Source organism: Wolffia australiana, chromosome 4, assembly GCF_029677425.1.
Source record: "Wolffia australiana isolate 7733 chromosome 4, ASM2967742v1".
NCBI classification, from domain to species: Eukaryota; Viridiplantae; Streptophyta; class Magnoliopsida; order Alismatales; family Araceae; genus Wolffia; species Wolffia australiana.
In genome coordinates this window covers 18,506,808-18,529,747 of record NC_135838.1, presented here as the reverse complement: position 1 = coordinate 18,529,747, position 22,940 = coordinate 18,506,808, and the positions used below count along the sequence as shown (strand labels likewise).

Here is a 22,940-nt window from a genome sequence, read left to right as displayed (position 1 = left end):
AGGATGAACGAAGAGACTGGCACTAGAACAAGTAATCAAGTTTTAAATCAAAGGGGTAGAGAGACGGTATGATCTGTAGGCAAGAGACTGGGACGTGGGCAGAGCACGTAGTGTTATTGGGGGTGTGATCGGTGTAGTCGGCACAGAATCTGTTTGATCGACATAATAGTGGTCTTCAGTAATGCATCGAATGAGTGTTGGCCTGTGATGAATCAGATTGAAGCCGATGCATAAAGGGTCTTCAACATTTGATACCGTCCATGTGAGCGTTGTTCAATCAAAGATCACAAAGTAGCAGTAATGATAAACAAGCAGCAACTGAGCGGATTAGCCAATATCCAATAAAGAGGACTCCTCCAGCGATCGAGACAAATGAAGACACATTTGGTGAGCCACAGAATAAAGAAACCACGACAATCTCAACAGAACACCAGTAGACGAACCGGGGCACGTCCAATGGTAGACTCAGCCATGAAAACTTTTTGTCCTTTAACCACCTATAATTTCATGGATCTTCGATGGGACGATCAAAACTGACATTGATCCGTTGCTGTTAATTTCTGTGCGACAACAATCACACGTTCAGCCGTACGAGCAGATTCCAACATCGATGATCGACGAAAATAAGATATCCCCTTGTCAAGAATTGTGTGTGATCGACGTTCACCGGTGGATCAAGTTGTCAGCGTTCGAACGGGCTTATGCAATTAGAAACAACAAAACATAGTCTTTCTTCATGACTTGGAAAAGATACAAGACATATGATGGCGCACGCCATCCTGAACCATTGACAATGTCGTGCGTGCCGCCCGCCACCGTCGTTGATAGCTGAGTGAAGATGCTCATTTATCGCATTTTGATTTTCATTGTCTTCTTTAGTCGTATTTTTGTGTTTTCGTACTCGTCAGTTTGTTTTTGTCGCATTGTGACGCATCCCGTACGTCCGTGTTTTCATCGTCATGGGGAGGGGTCCTTAGTCATTTGGACCCCCTCTCCTTGTCTTCCCCCCCTTTTCTTTTTTATGTTTTAATTTTTCCTTTTACTTTGTAATGGGGGGACCCATTATATAAGGGCCCCCTAATGGACCCCAATTTCCCCTTTTGTTGACCCTTTAGGGGTCCATTAGTTCCCCTACTTAAGGGAAGAATGGACGCCCTAAGGGAGTCAGACTTTTTTTCTTGATTTGGTAGAATTTTTCACTAAGCAGGTCTCACCCCCTCAAAGAGAGAAAGGAGAGAAGAGGAGAGGGAGAGGAGGGGGGGGGGAGGAACGAGGAAGAAGAACGTCAATTTTGGTCGGAGCGCGATTTCTTCAATCGTTTGCTCCTCCAATGCGTTATGAGCAGCTCACCCGTCAATCCAGAATGCAAAACCCGATCAGAAATCGCCGCCCTGGCTAAGGCAGAAGAAAGGGGAACACGGGGCTATTCTCTCGCCGGGAGAGCCTTTGATCGCTCGGACGCTGAATTCACCGACTCGGTCAACCCCACGGTTTGATAAGAGGATGCCCCTCCTTCCTCTTTGGGTCAATGTCGAACCCTAGGGAGAATTTGCTGTATTGCTACATGGTAGACGATTCTGACCTCTGATCTGCGAGAACCCGCCAGACAAACCGCTCCGACCAGAACTCCTAACGACGTCGGACCTTCCCGACGGGCGCGGCCAATCCCTGGTCCACAAAGATTTGGCAGCATTGGGGAAACTCGCAGGCTACATCGGACCTTCAACCAGAAATTGTGCATTCTCCAAGGCCCGAGATCATCCCGTGACCAAACGGCACCGTGTACCAGCCACCTCTTGGAGGTCTGCCCCTATCGATCGTGAGCAATTTCCCCTCCGCAAGACGCTGAATTGCCTAGCGACCTACCCTAGTAAGCCAGTGTCGACACTGACCGGCCGCAGATTGATTGTCAGACTGCAAGGCTGAATCGGACCGACCGGTACCCTTCCACTCGAGAGGCAACCTCTCGTCTGTGCCACGGCAGCCGAGCATACCGATCTGCGTTGGGCGAGTCACCGTGCCGGATCGCCCTTGTCAACTTCTAACCACATGACGGGTTGTTGATTGAGCTGTCAACGCCCTCGATCGTGCCACTATCCGTTGCCCGGGGCCGCGTTTTACATCTGGGATGCCGCTACCGCTCACAATTACTGCGGGTCCACGCTCACGCCACACCCAATCGGCTGCGTGTGATTAGCATCACCGAATTGCTAGAGCCACCTTGCCCCTACCCCTTGCTCCCCTCTTTGCTGGCCTCCAGCCTTCCGCTCCTGCGCAGTAACGCCATTCGAGCAGCCGATGCTCTCCGGTGCCTCTCCACCACACTGTCTCCGATTGCTGCCATAATCGACGACTCTGCACGATGAGCCCATACCAACGAGGTACGCCGTCCTCCTACTTGCTCGTTATATGACCTGTTGCAGTATACCTTCATCTTGACTCCACCGCGCTCAGGCTAGGTAGGTGAGAGAGGTAATTGAGAGAAACTATGACACAATTGAGCGTCTTACCGGTACAGATGAGTCCGTCTGTTACGTGCAAGCCCTACGAATTGATTCTGTTCAGCCATAGACATCTTCGTCCCTCTGACAAGGTTCAAGAGGCCACCGTCGCCGTCACATGGCGACCCCATTCAAGCTCGGAGCTCAGAGCCTCCCTCGAGTTGGAACCTGCACGTACGACACGTAGGACATCTCACGCATTGCATCGTAGTTTCACATCAATCTGTTAGGGTTTTATCCATTAGATGACGACACCGTTGACGTTCGATACCTATCTAGGTACCAAACCATCATACTCGGTACCTGCCAGATGATGTCCTCAACGACGTTCATCATCAAATCGGTATCACATCATCATCTCGATACCTGCCCAGACGATGACACTACTGTCGTCCGGCATCAACGTACCAATAAGTCTGAAAATTCTAAGTCAGAGAGATTTTGGGACAACGGCAATGGCGGTCTGACGCAACGTCGTCATTTTCTATACCTTGATCAGCGTTGATTGCAAAATGCACATGGAATAGGTCGCAAAATAGTCGAGTTTTGATCAAAACCGGTGGTGCAGATCCAGACAAGGGGTTTCTTCCAACGTAATGTATACATTGGATAGATTACCCACCGAATCTTGAACGAGAATGCATTTCCTCCGACAGCAAACCAATGATTAATAAGCCGAAGACTGGATCGTATCCTCTATTCTTGCATCCCGCGTTCAGGTGGGATCTCCTAGCGAGAGAGAGTTGGGTCCCAACATGGATGGAAAAATAACACAACACTTCTCTTTTACTTTCACAAGCAGTCCAGTGGAGCTTTGGCAAAGGCCACTTCCTTCTTCGCCGATGACTTTCGACTGTAACCTTTCCTCTTTGGCAAATCTGTGGTGGGACCCACCAAATAGAAGGGAAAAGAAACAAACAAACACAACTCGAATTTTCCAAAAGCAATTATGGTCTTCCATTAGGGCATATCCCCTTTATATAAGGGTGGGTGCCTTAATGGATCATTAGGGGAATGGTCCAATTGAGAGACCTTCCCCTAATGGGCCAACTAAAAACAAATTACAACATAAAACAAAGACTAGGCCCAAACAGGTGGCCAATTAAATGTCATTACACATAAATAAATGCATAAATAAAATAAACTGCATAAATTACCCGATCGATCGTCAAGCCGTGTACTTGAAGGTACAGTTCTTCGCGTCGGCTCGTGTGTCATGTCGCGGTGGCTAACGACCTTGAATAAGAGCTTATCGATGGGTCTTCCATCACTTTGTCTCTCTAGAATCCACTCTCTCTCCCCCTAGACCTTCATTCATATTTATAACTTGTTCACCCAAAATTTCATAAAAATAACCACCATTTTTCAACTTAGAATTCCACTTCTAAGTCCCCCTACATCATTTCGACCACTTTATCGCTCTAGAACATTTTATTTCTCTCTCTAATGTCTATCATATCTCTCTGTGGATTCTGCATCACCTCTCCACTTCGTCTCCAAAAAAATTGCATTAAAAAATCAGTTTTTACCCTTCAAATTTTGAATTTTCCCATCACCGCCTATACTATGTGGTGGTGTGGGCTGCACGGCAGTGGGCAAGTGCCAGTGTGTGCATTTGCCTGCTACTCACACACGCTCTTAACAGTGCACCTGCCGGGCACAGCGGCGCCCCTCTCTGAGGAGTTAACCGCTTGTAGACCAAGTCCAGGAGGTGGTCGACCGGTTTGAACCGGCCTTAGAAATTTTTTTCTGCATTTTGATAATCATAAAAAAATCGTAAATTTCCTAAAATTATTAAAATTAATTTTTTAGTAATTCAAGCATTTAAACAATTCTTTAAAATATCTAACTCTCGTTTTTTTATCAATCCTAGTGGTTTTTGGTGTAAATTTAATCCCAAAAAATAGTTTTTTTTAATTTTTGGTGGTAATTAAAATATGAAAATTAGTATAAATATTTTTTCTGTTTACTTTGCATTTATGCTTCATTTTAAATCCTATAACATTATGAAACTAACTTAAAATCCCCAAAAAATCTCAAAATTTTTGTTGCTCACTTTTAAACTCATTTCTCTTGTTCCAAACTTAAGAAAAATTCTAAAATTAAATTTCTGCCTCTCTGTGGATCGACCCCTTACTTTCCCTCTATTAATTATAGAGTATTTATATGGAAATTTTCATAACTATTGTTGTTGAAGTCTGGATCAAAACAATGACATAAAACCCCTAAATTTGGACCTATCAGAGCGATCATAAAAAAGGGAGGTAAAATAAATGAATAAAGGCTCTAATACATGCATAAAACGCACACTTCCATTTCACTTATCCTTGAATAGAAATACTGAAAATGGTGTTAGACTGATGGAACTTTGGATGTTACTTTTAGACTAATAGACCTAAAATTTAATATAGTTTGAGAATAAGTTATTTGGATTTGAATTGAGTTTATATTGAGTCTAAGTGGGGAAATAATATTAAGAATTGAATTTGAGAGAGACAAGTTAGGAATTCTTAGATTGAAAGTTCCTTGTAGGAGGTAATATTGGGTTTGAATTGAAGTGATTTCATAATCTACATAAATGAAAACATGGAGAAAGATAGGAAGAGATAAGAAAAAAAGTAGATTTGAGAAGAAGAGGTAGAAGGAATCGATATGTAGAGAGATAGAAAGAGACCAAAAGGGATTATTCTCAAGAAGACGTGAAAGGAGGAAATAAAAGATAAATTGTGCATTTGATAAGGATTAGAGGAATGTGTTTGAGGGATTTGTCTGAAATTTTATTATGATAAACTAATATATAGTGTGCATGCTTCTTTGGCTAAATTCAAAGAGGATTTTTATTGGATTATTCGAAGGTTCTATTTGGGCATTTTGCAGAAATATTATCATATTTATTTGAGGAATAAAACTGAGGTCACCTTAAGGGAAATTTAGAATATTATTGGCATTAAATTTAAGTAATACTCTGTAGTAGTTGTTAGTAATTTTTAGTGAATAATGGTGAGTTAAGCTTATTGAGTCACATTATAGAATCATGTAGAATATTGGTGAGCGAGTAGATTTGATAAAGCAAGGGGTAAGTTAACTTAGAGAAAAATTCAAATATTTTGTAATGCCTCATCTGATATTATCTCTTTACCCTAATTGTCACTATTTTGATATGATTTAATTATATCAAGTAGTTTAGGAATCGAAAGAAATTTCTAGAATAGGCTGAGGGGGTGATCAAAAGACCTGTGTTGTCAACGTTGAGCTTTCGGCAACCTCTTTCACTGTGGCTAAGGGCCCAAGATAAATGACGTGTGATCAGAAGATAATCAAGTGGAAGAGATGCACACCAGGAGAGGCTAAGGGACCAAGGAGTGGCATATTCTTCAACAACTCATCCTTTACTTGATATCCGTGTATAATCCCATTGTAAAATAATTTCTCGAGGAGATTTGAATTCGAGTTAATGTTTTAGTGAAATCCGGGCTAGGATATCTTTGAGGCATGAGTCAGTGACTAGTCATAACATGTATAAAAATTAATGTGTCGATCCCTCATCTCCATTCCACTACATAGGCAGATATACCCTGGGAATTAAATACAAAACTAAAAACAAATCTTGTATTGGCGTAATTTATCCCCCTCTTTGATTTTGTATATACTTTGGGGATAAATTCAGCATGAAGTAAAAGTTAAATTAGCAGTCTATTTGACATCCTTCGGACTGCACTACAACTAGCGAGCTAAAAATTAAAAATCAAAACAAAATAATGTTACTTTGACAAATATTCCCAATTACTGATAATATAATTAATATAATTTAATATTCCTGCTAGATATCTTCTCTAAATAATATAGCTAAAATAATAATATTATGGAGAGTTTATAATTTTTATATGATGAATCCACATACATGACACACTTACTTTTAAATATGGCTTTATTTATTTATCATGCGTTTTATCTTAACAGTATGGCTCAATGTGAGGATACAAATGCTCATGAATAATATTCAATTGATGCTTATGATTTTATAAATGAAAATTAATTGTTATTTCATGTCAGATGATAATAATAAGACAAGAGGAAATTGAATATATTTTTTCCAATAGTTATCTTCTATTCTTTATCAAGCATTATTTCATGTAGGCTCATTGTTATCATTTTACCATTTTTTTCATTTTTTCATGGATATTCATCTCATATACGGAGGTTTATTACATATGGACAATGGATATATGTGTCCTTATAAATATTCACTCAAAAACTACTTGTGAGAAATATTAGTATGATTAGAGTGATATAGACTAGGTCTATTAGTATTTTAAGATTAATTATCATAAACCTTAGCCGATCAGGGAATTAGAACGTTATGAGATGAATATCCATGGATCATATTTGAACAAGATTTATGAGTTTTGGATTGAGAATAATAATCATTCTAAAATGAATCAATAGAATATGGCAGATGTATAATTAGAGTTTATACTATCAAGTTCTAGCGCTTTGATTGAAGGCTTGAAAATAATTTTCTTCGTCATGGAAGTGATGAATGATTACAAATTGCTGTCTAAAATATTACACGATACTTGTTCCACCCTGAACTATATCTCTTGGAGATTGTTTTGAAGACGTTCATGAGTCCGGCCTCAAGTATCCACGCAATCAAGTTGCTCTTGGATCTCCACTTCTTCTCCAACTCTTCTTGTAGCTCTATTAGATCTTCTCACCATGAAGACAGTCTTATTGGACAAATGGAGAAAGTATGAATGAAGGGGGGGGGGGGGGTGCAGATCTGGCTCACCTAGGTTCCTTAAATGGGTGCCCCTCACCTATTTATACTTTGTGAATTTAGTGAACTCTTTCTCCAGAGACCACTCACCATGTTTACTTGGTGTCTCCACATGAACGACCACATTATCAACATACCTAGTACATAGGTAGGATCAAATAATGATATTTTATCAGCATAATTCGGTGTCCATCTCAACTATACAGTGAATAGGACTTTTTCGTGCATACTTAAAGACTAGTGATCACATTATTATGATCTTATCATAATTCAGTATGTCATTGCACGTATTCATTGAATTCATCATAAATATCATGCAAGATTAATAATGAAGAAATATTTCATTGAATGAACTTAAGCAAAAACATGGTGGTGTGGTTGGCTTGATTGGTTTATTTACTTGATATGATTTATTTTCCTGCTATCCTTCACATCTTTACTTCTTCCATCTGTTTGGTGCTACATTAACACTCATGTATCATAAACCTTGGCTTCCTGGATATGAAATATGGTATTTTTTAAAAAATATATTTGATAAATCTAAAATAGGTTAATTTAATGTGAATTCAATTGTCTTTAATGTTTAAACATCGTCAATAATATTTCTCAGTTTCCCTGCATAAATGTGTGATGAAGGCGAAAATGGGGTGTAAATTGTCGTTATTTTCGCTTCAATCAAATAAAAATTTGTAATAGTAAACTTACTCAGAAATGTATAGAGGTGAGTAAGGTCATCTCCACAGGGATTGGTTCTTAGAATAAAATTTTCAACTAATGAGTGGGATAGTTTACAAACACCACTAGGTGTTTGTTATTATGTCGAAGAGAGAGTTGGAAAGAATTTAGCATTAATTTCTGAAGGACAATATCCCTATCGATTTTATTTTGACCTAAGACTTGATATATAGGTATAGGAAAAATATTAATGATTTTAGGAAAATTTTCTAGAATTTTAGAGGTCAATATCTAGGAGAAAAAATAAGAGTCCAATGCGGCAGATTAAGTGTTTGTTGAAATGCTTGAAAGAAGGTTTCTGATTTTTATGATTTTTTTTAGAAGGAATGAAAGGGAATTTTAAGTATTTTATCGGGATATGGATATATTTTAGGAATTATATATCCCTTGATTTTATTGTATTTCTTAAAGATTTTTAATAGGTCGAAAAGTAGTTAAAAGATCATTAAAAGTTTGAATTTAAAGACTGCACACAAGGTGTTTGAAGAATTGCCTCAGAAGGCGATTTGAGATAGTTTGGGTTTTTGCTCGAAATCGATTCACTTCGATTTCGAGAAAAATGGATAAAGGAGATGTTTTCTTGATTATACTAAAATATAAATCGATTAAACTCCTATGCTTAGAACAATCAAAATACTTACCAGATTTTTGCGCCGACTCGGAGTCGCCAACGGCTCCAGACTCCGCTCCGGTCGCGTCGTCCCTCAGGTAAGGATTTCTTCTCCGTATTCAAATGGTTGCATTTAATATTATAGGATAGTGGAAGTGAAATCCTAGCTGTGTTGTCAAACATTTGAACCTGAAATGAGATTGAAGGCATGAAGATTGTAATCAATGTATTTAAATTTAAAATTTAATCATGAAACACTAATCATTTTAACTAATCAAAATTTGCTGAGTTATATTTTATGTTCTCTATATTTTCTACTCATTATTAATTTTGGGATATTTAATCATTCATATAATAATATTACCTAGAGGCCTGATGGGACCTCTTGGAGGTCAGAACCATGAGGGCAGGAGAGATCTTGGTGACTCACCCATAAAACACTCAGGTTTGGGGGAATAACTAATTGTGGGCCTTGGGAGCAGTTATCTGATAAAGTTAGGCCAAGCCATAGTTTTGGGGAATAAAGGTATGTTGGAGTTCTAGGCCTTACCATTTCCTTAGAGTATGTTTTTGTAAAATTTCTGGTGTGAAATGACAAACCCTTTGAAAAAGAGCAAAATTTGGATCTTGAAACTGAAATAAAAATAATGTCTTACTGAAACTGTTGAGCCACTGAGAAAATTTTAACCAGATTTGTCTACGTAAACTATGAGCAAGGATCACCACAATACCTTTAAGCTATCTAATCATTCTTAAAAACAAAGGAAGGATATTTGAAAGATCGGGAACACAATCATGTGGTGGACTAAGGGAAGATAATATTTTGACAGAGACTGCTCACAAATAATCAGAGAAAAAAGAAGCCCACCTACTAGAAATATGATATATATTATTCAAAAGGCTTCCAAAGGCAGAACAAAAGAAAGAGGGCTCAGTGACACTCTGTCACATGTTTTGACTAGAGGGAGTAATCGCAATAAATAACGGGAACGGGAAAGAAAGGACAGTATATCTTTCAGAAAGACTCCAAGATTGACAGTGGCTGGACCGTCAATGCCGGGGACACTGGACAAGCCTGCTAATCAAGGAGGAGGAGCACTCAATCAAGAACCCCTACTGCAGTCTCTCTCCTTCAAATTTGATTTCCTATTTTGTTTGGTGAATTGCATTGAGCTACTCAGATCGAATTCTTGATCTACATTGAATAATCCTTGATCCTCGTCAGATACTTTGTCAAGGATATTATTGACACAACTCGACATTATCAGAATGATACTCTATTGTTCAATGCTACAATTATAGGGCTTTGCATGTCATGTTCATGATATGGATGAATGTTGATGATTCGATGTTGATAGGTCAACCATCACAAGAGGGTGATGTTGACTTCTGAATGACAACTTTAGTTTAATTTAAGAATAATAAATGGACAGCTAAGGTTCTGAAGTTATCTTTGGATAAAAAATGGAGTAAATTCATTTTGAAAAATCAGAACCTAAAAGACTCTTTACTAAGTGACATTCCCCTAACACTAGACATTAATGGTTAATTTCAACCTCAATATGCAATCACTTCAGCCATTAAGGTTACCCTCGCCAATATAAACATCATCTTCAACCACCGAAAAAATTCTATACATCAACGTATGTGGTCGACACTAACTGTTGACATGACACCGACCGGTGATGAACCCAATGTAATTCTAATATAATTGACCATGAAACAATGTAAAAATAGTCTGAGAAGCCATCATAATCTTTGACACCAAGGAATCTCCACATAGTGTTTATTGGTTTTGTGTACTATTGATGACATCTAAATATGTGTATATATAATTTATATTTCTATTTTTATCAAGAATACTCACAAAACTTATCACTTATTCATGTGTAAAATGAAATTAACACTCAATTTTATAATTGGTCCGAACTAATGGGGTTTAAATTGATGAACTAACCCCATTTGATTCCCTAAAATCAAGTGGTTTGTTTTTCTCATGATTTTCTTAGAGCTCATTTAGAATAAGACTTGAGTAATTGGAATATTAATGGTGGAGAATAGAGGGACCTAAAGCACGATGAAGCCCACCATGGAGCATACCCTTTTTCGCACGCATTGTAACTATCCCTAAATTTCTGTCCCAAACTCTGTTTTTGCAGCCTAGAGTGCAGCTGTGTTTCTTGGAATCACTTTTTTTGAGTGTCAAGCTGAGTAGCCATTCTTTGATGTCTTAATATTAAAATATTAAAATAAAGTTTATCTTTGAATTTATTATAAACATTATTTATGTTTTCCTTCATCGCATTGGCTTAAAAAAACTATTGGTTCTCTGATAGTTAGCTTCTGTTTTTATCTAAAAAACTATAAATATATAATCACATGGAAAAATATTCTAATTGATTTCCGGCTCTCTGTAGTTTGACCCTCAAATCTAAACATAGTAAGAAAACATTATAAATTTGTTGTTTAATCCAAGAATTAACGATGACATATACTTTCTCAGAGTTATCAAGTACATGGCCACTTCAGATTTAAGCATGATACTTTTGAGCTGAGGACCTAGTCAAGAGCTCATTAACTGTAGGCTGATAATGCCCTTATTAGGGAGCAAAGATTACATAATTTCAAACTCTTCCGAAATTTATGACCAACATGATCGAGATATCCTCACCTACTGCCATGTAGAATTTATTTAATGAGTATAAGACCTATTTAACTGACAAGGTGGTGAGGATAGAGATCAAACTGCACAGTGAGAAAGTCAAATATAATTTTTGTTATTTGTACTAAAATTATACTGTATAACGAACAAAGCAAAACAAATATTACAGTCACACGTGTATTTGGACGTACTATATTCACAAACAAGAATGAGAAAAAACAATATTTGCAAAGATGAGTTTCCGGTGATCCGCTTACTAAATTCTAAGAAGTGAACAGCTTTTGATAGCGAGGCCAAATGAAAGGTTTATGACTGCTATTTTCTGGTCATTATTTGGTCTGTTCACTAAGAATGAGAATGTTGACGGAATGGATGAAGATAATTATGACAGATTATCACATCTTCCGGACTAAAATAGTGCTAGCCACACTCCTTCCCACTGCTTGAGTTTTGATTTCTTTGCATTGCATCCAGGTACCCCTGCAAGGGACATGGTTATGACCACTGGGATACATAAATGAAAAATAAATACGTAGTTTTGCGATGTAATTTACCAGAAAAAAATGAGGTATCGACCATAGAAACAAAAAAACAAAAAAATGAAGAAGTAGCTGGCTGTTTACCTGTAAAATCCCTACGGCTGCAAATTTGTCGATAATTGTTTTGGCTTCTACCGGGTGCAGGTCCAATGGGTGTATCAGAGACTCGACACACTATAAATACAGAAAATCAAGAAGGGAAATGGAAATTAGTACAAAGCTCGTCACTATCCTCATCATAAAAAGTTACCTTTGATGTGTAGTGCTCATCCCAGTAAGTGTAGAATAGACCGTTCAACTTCCCTGTTTCGCCAAGCTCCTTCACAAAGTACTCAACGTGCAATTGGCAATTCTGAAAATCAGAGCTTGATGAAGCTAGCAGGCGAAAACGGAATTCAAAGTGAAAACGGTTGATATCAACCTCAAGATTTAGTTTGCTGTGCTTTCGGAAGGGATACCCAACAATAAGCCCAGCCAACGAAAGTTCCGATACCTGTACAGAAGGTTTTTAGTTATTTGCACAGAATCATCAGCAGGAAGCAAAAAGAATGAGCTAGTTCAAACGAGGTTGTGGGATGAATAACACAGTCTTCTGGCCTCAAGATAGGCCCACAAAAGAAGAAGATAAAAATACAAGCAAGAGAAGTAAAGTTTAAGTCATTCAAAAAAGCGAGAATAGAGAGGCATCTGAGAAGTTAAGACGTAGGCATAATTAGTCATCATTCTCAGCAACCCTAAGTTAAGGCTATGATTTAAGGTCTAACACAGGTCGCACAAAGTTGTTAATCAAGCTATCAAAACAAGGATAAGGGATGGCAACTGCCCTCCAATGCAAACGTCGTGATAATGTGGGGGGTAATAGAAAGTAATTACCAATCTTTGAAAATCACTCGCAATCAACTCAATATTAGTCTTCTTACGAACCAAGACACTGCGACAATAAAAAGGATTCAGATTAACATTAAGCCTCCCCGAAATGAAAATAACTCAAGAAGATGACGAACAATAATCTTCACGAGCAACAAATTGCAACGCAAAACTCTAACATCCACGTGATTATTAAGTGACATTAATTGAAAGCTTAAATCGCTCTTCCAGGTTTGTTCAAGTTAAAAAGAGCATGACTGTGTGTCTCCAGATGGTAGGGAAGATGAATATCCATAGTGAGGAGCATTGTAAGGAGAATCGCACCAATTGTGAGGAGCATTGCACCAGCAGCGGTTCTCCAGGCGATGATGGACCGACGATGGGTTAGAAAGCTCTCTCATATGAGTCAGCCATTTGTGGGCCCAGACCAGGAAAAAAAATAGCAGCGGAATATTGAGGAGGTGGGGATATGGACTTGTTCATCAATGGCCAACTACCGATTGCCATAAGAGAAAGAAGGTCACATGTTCCCAGATTTTCCTATGGTTTTTTCTTGTATGGATGATGATTTTCCATGACAATCCATACAGAAATAAATTTCACTTCTGTCCAAGCTGATGATCTGGGATAAGAGGAAAAAATATAGGATTTATTTACCCTTTATGCTCCTACCTTAAGGGCGATGCGATTCTTTTGAAAGTATCTGAAACTGCAAGACCGATATATTTATTACCGACGTCTAGCCCAAGCAGCCGTTGGTGCTTTGATGTAACTTTCGTAACATTCATGAACAAATCAATTGGTTTGACCAGCTTCATCTGCAACAGGTACAAAAGAAATAAGAACGGCAAACATTTAGTTTAAAACAGGGAGAAATATGGCACGGAAGAGACAGTAACGCGCAAAAACCTTCCCACTAAATTACTGAACTGTCTATGACAAAAAGAAATGCGTCTTTATGTTAGTAGTTGTTTTCTAAAGAAAACATGATAAACCTTTTCTCATGTAGTTACAAATTTAAAAATATTCCAACTGCAAATCCATTGCGCACGTCCACTTGAATATGTTTTAAGCGAGAAAACTGAGAATGAATGTAAGGAACTTCGAAGACACATACTATGAGAAGTAAATGTTTCAGAGATCAAGAGTCTAAAAAGATGGCGGAAATTGATATGCAGCTTATCCTGATGAAACTTTGGATTACAGAAAATACTGAGAACCAAGAAATGGAAGAGAATCTATTTGCACATTATGCGTTAATCAGATGCACGGCAACATATGCAGCTGAAGGAGCCACATAAAAATCCTAACACCTCAACTTTGTCAACATGAAACGATTTAAGATTTTAAAATCCATTTTAAGCAACCTGGCAGGTCTAAGGCGTTAATGGATTTCAGAATTTCCAAAGCCAGTGGAGAAGATTAGTCGATGATTGCTCACCTCTTCAATAATATCTTGCACTTTACTGTATAAGATTTGTCAAATACCAGACAGAAGTAAAGCTAGCTGCTCATCAGACACTGTAACTTCAGAATGCACTCCAGCTGCCTCAGCAAGCCTTGCAGCTAATTGGTGCTTGCACTGAGAAGGGCCAAAGAAAGTAAATTTGTAGGAGCTTCAAAATCGGTCAAAGAAGAACACGCGTAGCGAACTTACACAAAGCTCTTCGCCTCTGTTCACAATGTCATAAAAGAACGAATAACACGTACAATAATTCTCAGTATCGCAGATATACTCCTCTTTTCTCCTAGATTCTCCGACGACCTGTTTTCCGCGCGTAAAAAGATTATCAAACGGATCCGATGTCAAAGCTCCATAGCCGAAGGTACGAACCAGGAAAACTGATCGACCGCTAGGCACGCTGCGAATCCTCCTTACACCGCCTTGATCGACGATTCTTGTCGCGCGCTCAAAGTTCTTCCCGAAAAGAAAATGCAATCTGCATCAACAGGCACCGATTATGACTCCTAATTTCGCCTTTTCTCCTCCCTCTCGACAATGCTCTCAGAAAAATTAAGCTGAAATTCTACAGAGAAATGAAAAATGAGAAACAAATCAACGAAAAAATGAATCAATCAACAGCGCAGACACTCACAAAGACAGTTGATCGTCGGATACTTTCCGCCGGACGTACCAAACCAAGATGAAGTCAGAAAAAAACGTGAAGATAGGAATTTCAGCAACGGAGGAAGATTAGAAGAGAGATGCAACACCAGAGCGAGAGGACGCGATTTCGTCCCACACTGTTCTTGCCACTGCGATGCTTGCTGAAGCTGCCGCGGTACCTCCCTTCCGCATGGTAGTAACTAGTAAGTAGGGCGTTCGATCTAAATTTGAAAAATCCGTAATGCTTTATACAAAAACTCGGACATAAAATACTTGAGATTTTTCAAATATAATAATAGTGTTCTGATATCCGACCGTCGTATCGAACGATCCAACAATAAAAAAAAAAGAGTCGATCGATCGAATCCCCCAAGACTACCGTTAAGGGTTGAAAATCTTACCTCGTGGACTCGACGCTCGCGCTTATGAAGAGTGCAGGCCGAGTAGCGAAGACGATGGATGCAATGGAGAGGGATGAGTGGGTGATTGTCCGCCGCCCGAGCGAGGCGGAGATGATGGCAAGCTCCGGTGGTGAGGATGAATTCGGCGGGTCAATGGATGAGCGATCTCCTCTCAAGGTTGTTTTCGCAGCGCCTGCAAATTATTGGACCGACGCAACTCCCATCGGCAATGGTAGCCTAGGAGCCATGATTTGGGGGAGCGTCCCCGTAGAGATCATTCAGATTAACCGTAAGGGAAACCCTTGCTGAGCGTTTTCACCATTTTTTCTTCCCTGGTCTCTCAATTTTGAAAAAATCGAACTGCTTCTTTGTTGTCTCCATCGCCTGCGATCAACACAGCTTAGTCCGATTAGGATTTGGACTGATCAAAACAGTTTTTCTCGTGGTGAATTTCTACGTTGTATTGGTCTCGTCTGCTCTCTGATGATATGTTTTTTGGACTCTTTTAATTGATTGATTCGGTTTATCAATTGATCCGAAAACCATGAACAATTTTGGATTTTAAGGCATGGTAAATCTTTTGGTGGGTTTTCTTGCATATTGATTGTGAAATTCGATGAATTGTGCAGATGATACTCTTTGGACAGGAGAACCTGGCGACTATACAAATCCAGGAGCACCTGCTGTCCTCTCGAAGGTCAGGCAGCTTGTTGATAATGGAAAATACGCAGAAGCCACAGCGGCAGCGTTTGGCTTGTCTGGCCATCCTTCTGATGTATGTCCCTGTGGTGTTCAAGATTCTGATGGAAGTTTGATTTGCCATTGTTTGATCCAAAAATAATGCGTATATATTTTTCATTAATGAAGGTTCTTTTTTTCTGTCCTGTATCGATACTCATGTGGTGCTAAATGATATGCGACACTCTCTTTAAGACTCAATGCGTCAATTTGAATGTTTCCTATTGCTTATTCATGATGAATTCTGGAAGTTTCTTACCTTTGGCATTCCTTTTTCAATCCTCCTGAACTTCTGGTTACAGTTTCTAACTTTTTTGAGTAACGGCTTTGCAAACACTCCTGTGAGAAACTTCTGAAAGAGCGCTATCGTGAAACCTCAATGTTGCCTTTTTCGATTTTTATTGATTTCAATATATTTATTTCCCTGTGAAGGTCTATCAGCTGCTTGGGGATATACAGTTGGAATTTGATCAATCTCATGGTTTGCATTCTAGTTATCAAAGAGAGCTTGATCTTGATACTGCAGTGGTCAAGGTTCGCTATAATATCGGAGACGTAGAATACACAAGAGAATACTTCTCCTCAAATCCACACAAAGCCTTGGTTACCAAGATCTCTGCAAGCAAAGTGGGTTCTTTGTCCTTCACAATATCTATGGATAGTAAACTCCATCATCATTCAATGGTGAACGGTGGAAGTCAAATCATCCTTGAAGGTAGTTGCCCAGGGAAGAGAGTCGAGCTGAAGGTTAATCATTCGAAGGATTCTACTGGGATTAAGTTCTCAGCACTTCTTGATGTACAGATAAGCGACGACTCTGGCCTTGTGAAAGTTGAGGATGGTGGAAAGTTGAGAGTTGAAAACTCAAATTGGGCTGTTCTGCTTTTTGTGGTGACTACTTCTTTTGCTGGACCTTTTTCTGCCCCGTCAAGAACCTTCAAGGATCTGACGACCGACTCCATCAATTCTATGACGTCTGTGAAACAAAATACCTTTGAAGAATTACTTGGGAGTCATTTGAACGATTATCAGGAACTCTATCATAGAGTTTCATTGAGATTGTCTAAAACATCTAATTCTTTGCGAGCTACTCTTCATGATGCTTCAAAATCTACTGCGGACAGAGTGACATCCTTCAAATCTGATGAAGATCCTTCTTTTGTTGAATTGTTGTTTCAATACGGCCGTTACTTGCTTATATCTTCTTCCCGCCCTGGGACTCAGCCTGCGAACCTTCAAGGAATATGGAGCAAAGACCTAGAACCACCCTGGGAGTATGAGTTCCCTGTTGCCGTTTTATTATTTATCCTATGTGTGAGCGTCTTTTAACCAAAGACTAATAGTATTTTATAATTGTACAGTGCGGCTCCTCACCTAAACATCAACCTCCAGATGAACTACTGGCCGTCACTTTCTTGCAATCTAAGTGAATGCCAGGCACCGCTGTTTGACTACATCTCATCCCTGGCAGTTAATGGAGCCAAAACTGCTAAAGTAAGATTTTTTTCTTCTTTTCAGAAAATGAGGATTGCCGTCCCTGGAAAAATCATCGTCCACTGTCAGCTCGTGGTATCTGTCCTTCCGTTGTCATCATCCATGTCTAATTCCCTTACAAGTGAGGATGATTACGACGATTTTGCCATTGTCATTGGCATCCTGACGGGCAAAGGGCAAGGACAGTGACAATTAGGCATCATCTGTTAGATTAATTTCTTAAATATGGACAATTATATATGTATATAATTGCATGTGACTAATCGATCATGTACAGATCGATTAATTTCATTTACTTATACAAATCATGGGATTGAGTCATTTACTAGAAATTTTGGTGACTTAAAATTTGATGTGTAGTGGCTATGTCATATCTGAATTATAATTATGGGATTCATTAAGATAGACTAAAGAGGATTAAGTTTCTCCTTGCTAGATAAGTATGTGCCAGATCCTTGGGTCTGGTAATTACTTGAAAGCCCCATGCTTATCAAAAAGACCTACCCTCAAGAATGTTTTGTTTTCTATGTGGGTAAAGTTTACATTCTTGTTAATTCTTTCATCCTTGAGAATCAGTTCAAGCACTCCTTTAAGATCATCCTCTATTCATCATTATTGAAGATGGCGGAACCTAAAATGGCAGATAACTTTAAAGTCCAACGTTGAAGTAAGAATTGTATCTTATTATTCAAATTTGGCAATTTTGACCATTAACATGCAGGTGAACTATGATTGTAGTGGCTGGGTTGCACATCAAGTGTCGGACTTGTGGGCAAAAACATCGCCAGATAGTGGTAATCCGGTATGGGCGATGTGGCCGATGGGAGGAGCATGGCTTTGCACTCACCTATGGGAACACTATGCATATACAATGGACAAGGTATATAAAAAATGAAAAAAAAATGGTAACAAGATTAATAATTTAAAAAACTACGGACAAGGTACGACGGTCAAAGCTCTCTAACTACTCCATTCATGTATTCGCAGGGTTTTCTTCAGGCGAAAGCATACCCACTGCTGCAAAGCTGTGCATCTTTTCTCCTAGATTGGTGGATCCAAGGGCGGGGAGGCTTTCTTCAAAGCAATCCTTCGACATCCCCAGAGCATACTTTCATTGCCCCTGATGGCAAGACCGCGAGCGTCAGCTATTCCTCAACCATGGATATTGCCATTACAATGGAGCTTTTTTCCGCTTTTCTTTCTGCTTCTCTGGTATGTGTTATTCTAGATTTTCTTTCTCCCTCTCTCATACAGATGGCGCAATCTCATCACCGGCCTGATTTTCTCACGTTCCTCTGTATAATCCAGGTTCTAGGGAGAACCGAAGACGACACTGTACAGAGAGTAAAGAAGGCGATTCCAGCGCTTCCTCCGATCAGGATCGCAAGGGACGGCTCCATCATGGAATGGGTATAAAATATTATTTTCTGGTAAAATTCTCCAACCACGGCTAGATTACTAAATGATTAAATCTCTTGTTCTTTCCATTTTGTCCTCTTCCGCAGGCATTGGATTTTCAGGACCCCGAGGTGCATCATCGGCATGTATCGCATTTGTTCGGTCTTTATCCGGGACATTCGATCTCTTTGGAGAAGAATCCGGTCTGTTGCCGAGCCGTAGAGAACTCCTTGTTCAAAAGAGGTCCGACATCTATCAACTCGTTGGACAAAAACAGTATTCACTTAAATTATTTAATGTGGAGCGTGACGATCGTCGTCTGTATTAGTTCAGTCGTCAGAAAATTCCTTCGGATGTTGTTGACGAATTTGAAAATCTACAGGGGACGAGGGCCCCGGCTGGTCAACGGCCTGGAAGATGGCGCTGTGGGCAAATCTCCAGAACAGCGCGCACGCTTACAAGATGATCTTTCAGCTGGTCAACCTCGTTGACCCGGAGCAGGAGTCGCGCTACGAAGGCGGCCTCTACAGCAATCTGTTCGCCGCCCACCCGCCATTCCAGATCGACGGCAACTTCGGGTAAACCTTCTTCTCATCATCTCCCCTTGCTCGTCGTCCGCTGAAAAATCAACGGTGCAGATTCACCGCCGCGATCGCGGAGATGCTGGTCCAGAGCACCCAGACCGAGCTCCGCCTCCTGCCGGCGCTGCCGCGGGACAAGTGGCCCTACGGAAGCGCCCGCGGCCTCAAAGCCCGCGGCGGCGTAACGGTCAACGTCGCCTGGAAAGAAGGCCGGCTCCGCGAGGCCCGCCTCCTGTCCACGGCGGAGACACGGCGGCGAATTCTCCGCCACGGCGGCGCCGCCGTGGCGGTTGAGCTCACCCGCGGCCACGTGTTCACTTTCGACGGAAGACTCCGTTTGCTGGGCTCGTTCCCCCTCACCACAAGTTTCTCTTCTCGCGATAGCGCAGTCGTTTTCTAAGGAATCTTCTCTGTATTTTTTTAAGGCGGAGGTTTGGTGGGCTTGGAGCGGACACGATCACGAGTTGAACTTTCTGGCGGGGATTCTTCCAGCTCTCGCGGCCGCTGTATCCTCCAAGTAGGTCCCTCTAACACCACTGGCTCTCTCATGTACGTGGAGTTTATATTAAGGACCGCGGCAGAAGGAGAGAAAGAGGCAGAAATGATGGGGGTGTGGGCGTGGATGACCGAGCTGCCCGACCCGGCGGATTGGCCGGAGAAGGCCGAGCCGCGGTTCACGCTCGAGCTAGCCGGCTCGCCGACCAAGTCCATCGTTCTCAAGGCGGAGAGAACCGCAGCCTTGGCCAGCTTCTCCGTCGCCCTGCAAGGATTCTCCCCCTCGAAGACTCTCTGGGTATCCGACCCTTGTCCGCTCTCCGCCGAAGGCCGGCTGGGTCTCTACCCGCTGCTACTCCAGCTCGTGCAAGAGGTCATCGCCAGAGCGCCGCCGTGCTCCGCCGCCCTCGGCGGCGGCGTCGGCCCGCCGAAGCTGGACCTCCGGCGGTTCTTCGAGTCCTCCGGCGGTTGTTCGCAGTTCGCGAGCTTCTTCGACCTGGTCTTCCTCTGCAGGCTCTTCTGGCTCTGCGCCTGCGACTCTCCCGCCGAGGTGGGGTACCTCTTCTTCCAGGCCATGAGCGCCCGCCTGGAGAGCAGCCTCCACTGCGGCGACGCCATGAGGGGCTTCCTCCTCGCCGCCGGCGTCGACTGGGAGATGTACTTCATGCGGTCGCTCGGCTATCTCCTCGCCAAGAGGTCCATCTTGAAGGAGCTCTCCTCGTCCTCGCCGGAGGAGCCGGAGGAGAAGAGTAAGCGCCGCCCGGGGCTCGGCGCCTTCTCCTACGCGGCCGAGTCGAACGGGCTCTGGGTGGTGCGGGCCTATGCGCCGGTCCTGTCCATGTCCCGGACCGACCACGAGGAGGGCCGTCTGCCCGAGGCCAAGGAGTCCCTCCTGCGGTACGCGTTGGCCCACCAGCAGCTCGAGTCGGTGCTCCAGCTCGAGTACACGGTCGAGTCGCCGGCGCCAGGCACGTTCCGCCGCGTCGCGGTCCGGCTCGACAATCTCCGGCTCGCGGTCGCCAAGTTGGGGTTCGGCGGCGGCGGGGGGCAGGAGACGGCGGCGCCGGACGAGCGCCACTTCCCGTCGCGGGTCCGGTTCTGGGTCGGGCCGGAGCTGGGCCGCGCCGGCGTGTCGTGCCTGAGCCTCGGTCGGTCGACGATGAACCCGGAGCGGGAGGTGGAGAGAGAGCAGGCGGCGGAAGGCGGGTTCGACGGGTCGTCTAAGTTCCCGAGGATGAAGGCGGTGACGCGGAGCTCGGGGCGGTGGCGGGCTAAGAGCTGGCGTTGGGAGCAGGAGGCGGAGGGCAACCTCGCCGTGTTCGACGGCGTGCTCTGCGACTCGGCCACGGGGCTCGAGGCGGCGGCGTGGCGGCCCGGCGCTGGCCCGGACCCGAGGGGCGCCATGCGGCGGCGCTACGCCGGGCCCAACCGCGCCTTCTCCAAGGCCGGGGGGCTCGTGGTCGCCGGGGACGAGCTCGGCCAGTGGGTCAGCTGGCGCGTGGCCAAGGACGCGGAGAGCGGACCTTTGACTTGGCGCGTGGGCCTCAAGGTCTGGGTCACTTACTGGCCTAACGAGCTCAAATCTTCCTACGTAGAGACGCGCTCTGTGGAGTGGCACCACGACGTGGAACTTCCCCTCGGTTAAGTTGCCCCTTGCCGCCCTGAAGACAGGGCAAAGATCTTCTCTTTTTTAGCTTATTAACCATATCTTCTTCTGTAGAATCAATCTTAGGGTTTGGCTCGACCCTGTAAAACTTTAAATAATGTTCGGCTGTATAAAAATAATTGTTACCTTCAAAGCCCCCACATTACTCTCTCTTTCTCAACCCTGTTCTCTGTCGCAACCTACTCCCTGTATCTCTCCAGCGTTGCTTCAAGACAGCCACTGGTATCGTCTTGAAGTTAATGCGCGACGCTATATATAACTTAGTAATTTAACATGAATTCAGATTACGGAATAAATTAAGATTAATTATTATACTATTTCACCACAAATGTGTAAAGGTATTATTTATTATCTGTAAATTAAATTTTGTGTATTCTTTTCCTATTTTAATTGAGCTTTTATTTCTTCCTAATTATAATTTTGGGTTAATATCACGGTACAGCCCAAACCAGGTCAAAAGTCTGCGAGCTAACCTTAGCTTTTTTTTTTGGTACGGTATATCCCAAACTCACTAAGTCGTCTGCGATATATCCTGGTGATGACGTGGAGCCATCGTGGCTGCCAGGTGGATCTCCGGCCAGATTTTGACCTGGCGGAACCCACCTGGCAGCCACGCTGGATTCCACGTCATCACCGGGATATGTCGACCTGCCAAGGGTTTTTTGATAAGAGAGAGGGGGGCATTCTAGAGAGAGAGAGAGGCGGCCTAGAGAGAGAGAGAAGGAGAGAGAGGTTCTAGAGAGAGAAAGAGAGGTATTCTAGAGAGAGAGGCATTTTGTAGAGAGAAAGGGAGAGAGACCCGACTGAAGTCCGGCAGAGTGCCTCTCTCTCTAGAACACCTCTCTTTCTAGAGAGAGAGGTCGGGTCTCTCTAGAGCGCCTCTCTCTACAGAGACCCGACCAAAGTTCGGCAGAAAGCCTCTCTCTCTAGAACACCTCTCTTTCTAGAGAGAGAGAGAGAGGTCGGGTCCCTTTAGAGCGCCTCTCTCTCCCTTTCTCTCTCTACAAAATGCCTCTCTCTCTGGAACACCTCTCTTTCTAGAGAGAGAGAGAGGTCGGGTCTCTCTAGAGCGCCTCTCTCTCCCTTTCTCTCTCTACAAAATGCCTCTCTCTCTAGAACACCTCTCTTTCTAGAGAGAGAGAGAGGTCGGGTCTCTCTAGAGCGCCTCTCTCTACAGAGACCCGACCGAAGTCCGACAGAACGCCTCTCTCTCTAGAACACCTCTCTTTCTAGAGAGAGAGAGGTCGGGTCGCCTATCTCTCCCTTACTCTTTCTGCAAATTGCCTCTCTCTCTCTAGAACACCTCTCTTTCTCTCTCTAGAACCTCTCTATCTCCTTCTCTCTCTCTAGGTCGCTTCTCTCTCTC

General features: G+C 42.4%; 4 protein-coding genes across 4 annotated transcripts; 2 read left to right on the top strand and 2 right to left on the bottom strand.

Moving 5' to 3' along the window:
* Positions 1-11,464: 11,464 nt before the first annotated feature.
* LOC144702214 (Polynucleotidyl transferase, ribonuclease H-like superfamily protein) lies at positions 11,465-13,512 on the bottom strand. Its single transcript, XM_078574166.1, has 6 exons — positions 13,367-13,512; positions 12,701-12,758; positions 12,249-12,320; positions 12,078-12,179; positions 11,912-12,001; positions 11,465-11,768 (listed from the first exon to the last, which is right to left on the bottom strand). The coding sequence occupies exons 1-6, from the start codon at positions 13,510-13,512 to the stop codon at positions 11,709-11,711; spliced, it is 528 nt and encodes a 175-aa protein (XP_078430292.1). The 3' UTR covers positions 11,465-11,708.
* A 623-nt stretch (positions 13,513-14,135) lies between these two features.
* On the bottom strand, positions 14,136-15,010 carry LOC144702215 (uncharacterized). The gene is made up of 5 exons (XM_078574167.1): positions 14,909-15,010; positions 14,791-14,812; positions 14,529-14,634; positions 14,352-14,459; positions 14,136-14,276 (listed from the first exon to the last, which is right to left on the bottom strand). Exons 1-5 carry the CDS (start codon positions 14,991-14,993, stop codon positions 14,175-14,177), a joined length of 423 nt encoding a protein of 140 aa, XP_078430293.1. The 5' UTR covers positions 14,994-15,010; the 3' UTR covers positions 14,136-14,174.
* Positions 15,011-15,187: 177 nt separating this feature from the next.
* FUC95A (1,2-alpha-L-fucosidase) lies at positions 15,188-19,865 on the top strand. The gene is made up of 10 exons (XM_078574164.1): positions 15,188-15,491; positions 15,832-15,977; positions 16,373-17,214; positions 17,302-17,434; positions 18,156-18,314; positions 18,422-18,646; positions 18,743-18,844; positions 18,940-19,075; positions 19,215-19,410; positions 19,471-19,865. The coding sequence occupies exons 1-10, from the start codon at positions 15,227-15,229 to the stop codon at positions 19,811-19,813; spliced, it is 2,547 nt and encodes an 848-aa protein (XP_078430290.1). The 5' UTR covers positions 15,188-15,226; the 3' UTR covers positions 19,814-19,865.
* On the top strand, positions 19,807-21,707 carry LOC144702213 (uncharacterized). The gene is made up of 2 exons (XM_078574165.1): positions 19,807-19,930; positions 19,995-21,707. The coding sequence occupies exon 2, from the start codon at positions 20,015-20,017 to the stop codon at positions 21,551-21,553; it is 1,539 nt and encodes a 512-aa protein (XP_078430291.1). The 5' UTR covers positions 19,807-19,930; positions 19,995-20,014; the 3' UTR covers positions 21,554-21,707.
* The last annotated feature ends 1,233 nt before the right edge of the window (positions 21,708-22,940 follow it).

What these genes read in the sequence shown, in the direction of transcription:
- LOC144702213 (XM_078574165.1), top strand. Translation starts at nt 20,015, where the DNA reads ATGATGGGGGTGTGGGCGTGGATGACCGAGCTGCCCGACCCGGCGGAT.
- FUC95A (XM_078574164.1), top strand. Translation starts at nt 15,227, where the DNA reads ATGAAGAGTGCAGGCCGAGTAGCGAAGACGATGGATGCAATGGAGAGG. An exon ending in AGAGATCATTCAGATTAACC is followed by an intron (nt 15,492 to 15,831) that starts GTAAGGGAAACC and finishes TGAATTGTGCAG; the next exon opens with ATGATACTCTTTGGACAGGA. An exon ending in GACCTAGAACCACCCTGGGA is followed by an intron (nt 17,215 to 17,301) that starts GTATGAGTTCCC and finishes ATAATTGTACAG; the next exon opens with TGCGGCTCCTCACCTAAACA.
- LOC144702214 (XM_078574166.1), bottom strand. Translation starts at nt 13,512, where the DNA reads ATGAAGCTGGTCAAACCAATTGATTTGTTCATGAATGTTACGAAAGTT. An exon ending in ACAGCAAACTAAATCTTGAG is followed by an intron (nt 12,180 to 12,248) that starts GTTGATATCAAC and finishes TCTGATTTTCAG; the next exon opens with AATTGCCAATTGCACGTTGA. An exon ending in CAGCCGTAGGGATTTTACAG is followed by an intron (nt 11,769 to 11,911) that starts GTAAACAGCCAG and finishes TGTCCCTTGCAG; the next exon opens with GGGTACCTGGATGCAATGCA.
- LOC144702215 (XM_078574167.1), bottom strand. Translation starts at nt 14,993, where the DNA reads ATGCGGAAGGGAGGTACCGCGGCAGCTTCAGCAAGCATCGCAGTGGCA. An exon ending in TCCGACGATCAACTGTCTTT is followed by an intron (nt 14,635 to 14,790) that starts GTGAGTGTCTGC and finishes CTGTTGATGCAG; the next exon opens with ATTGCATTTTCTTTTCGGGA. An exon ending in ACAGAGGCGAAGAGCTTTGT is followed by an intron (nt 14,277 to 14,351) that starts GTAAGTTCGCTA and finishes GGCCCTTCTCAG; the next exon opens with TGCAAGCACCAATTAGCTGC.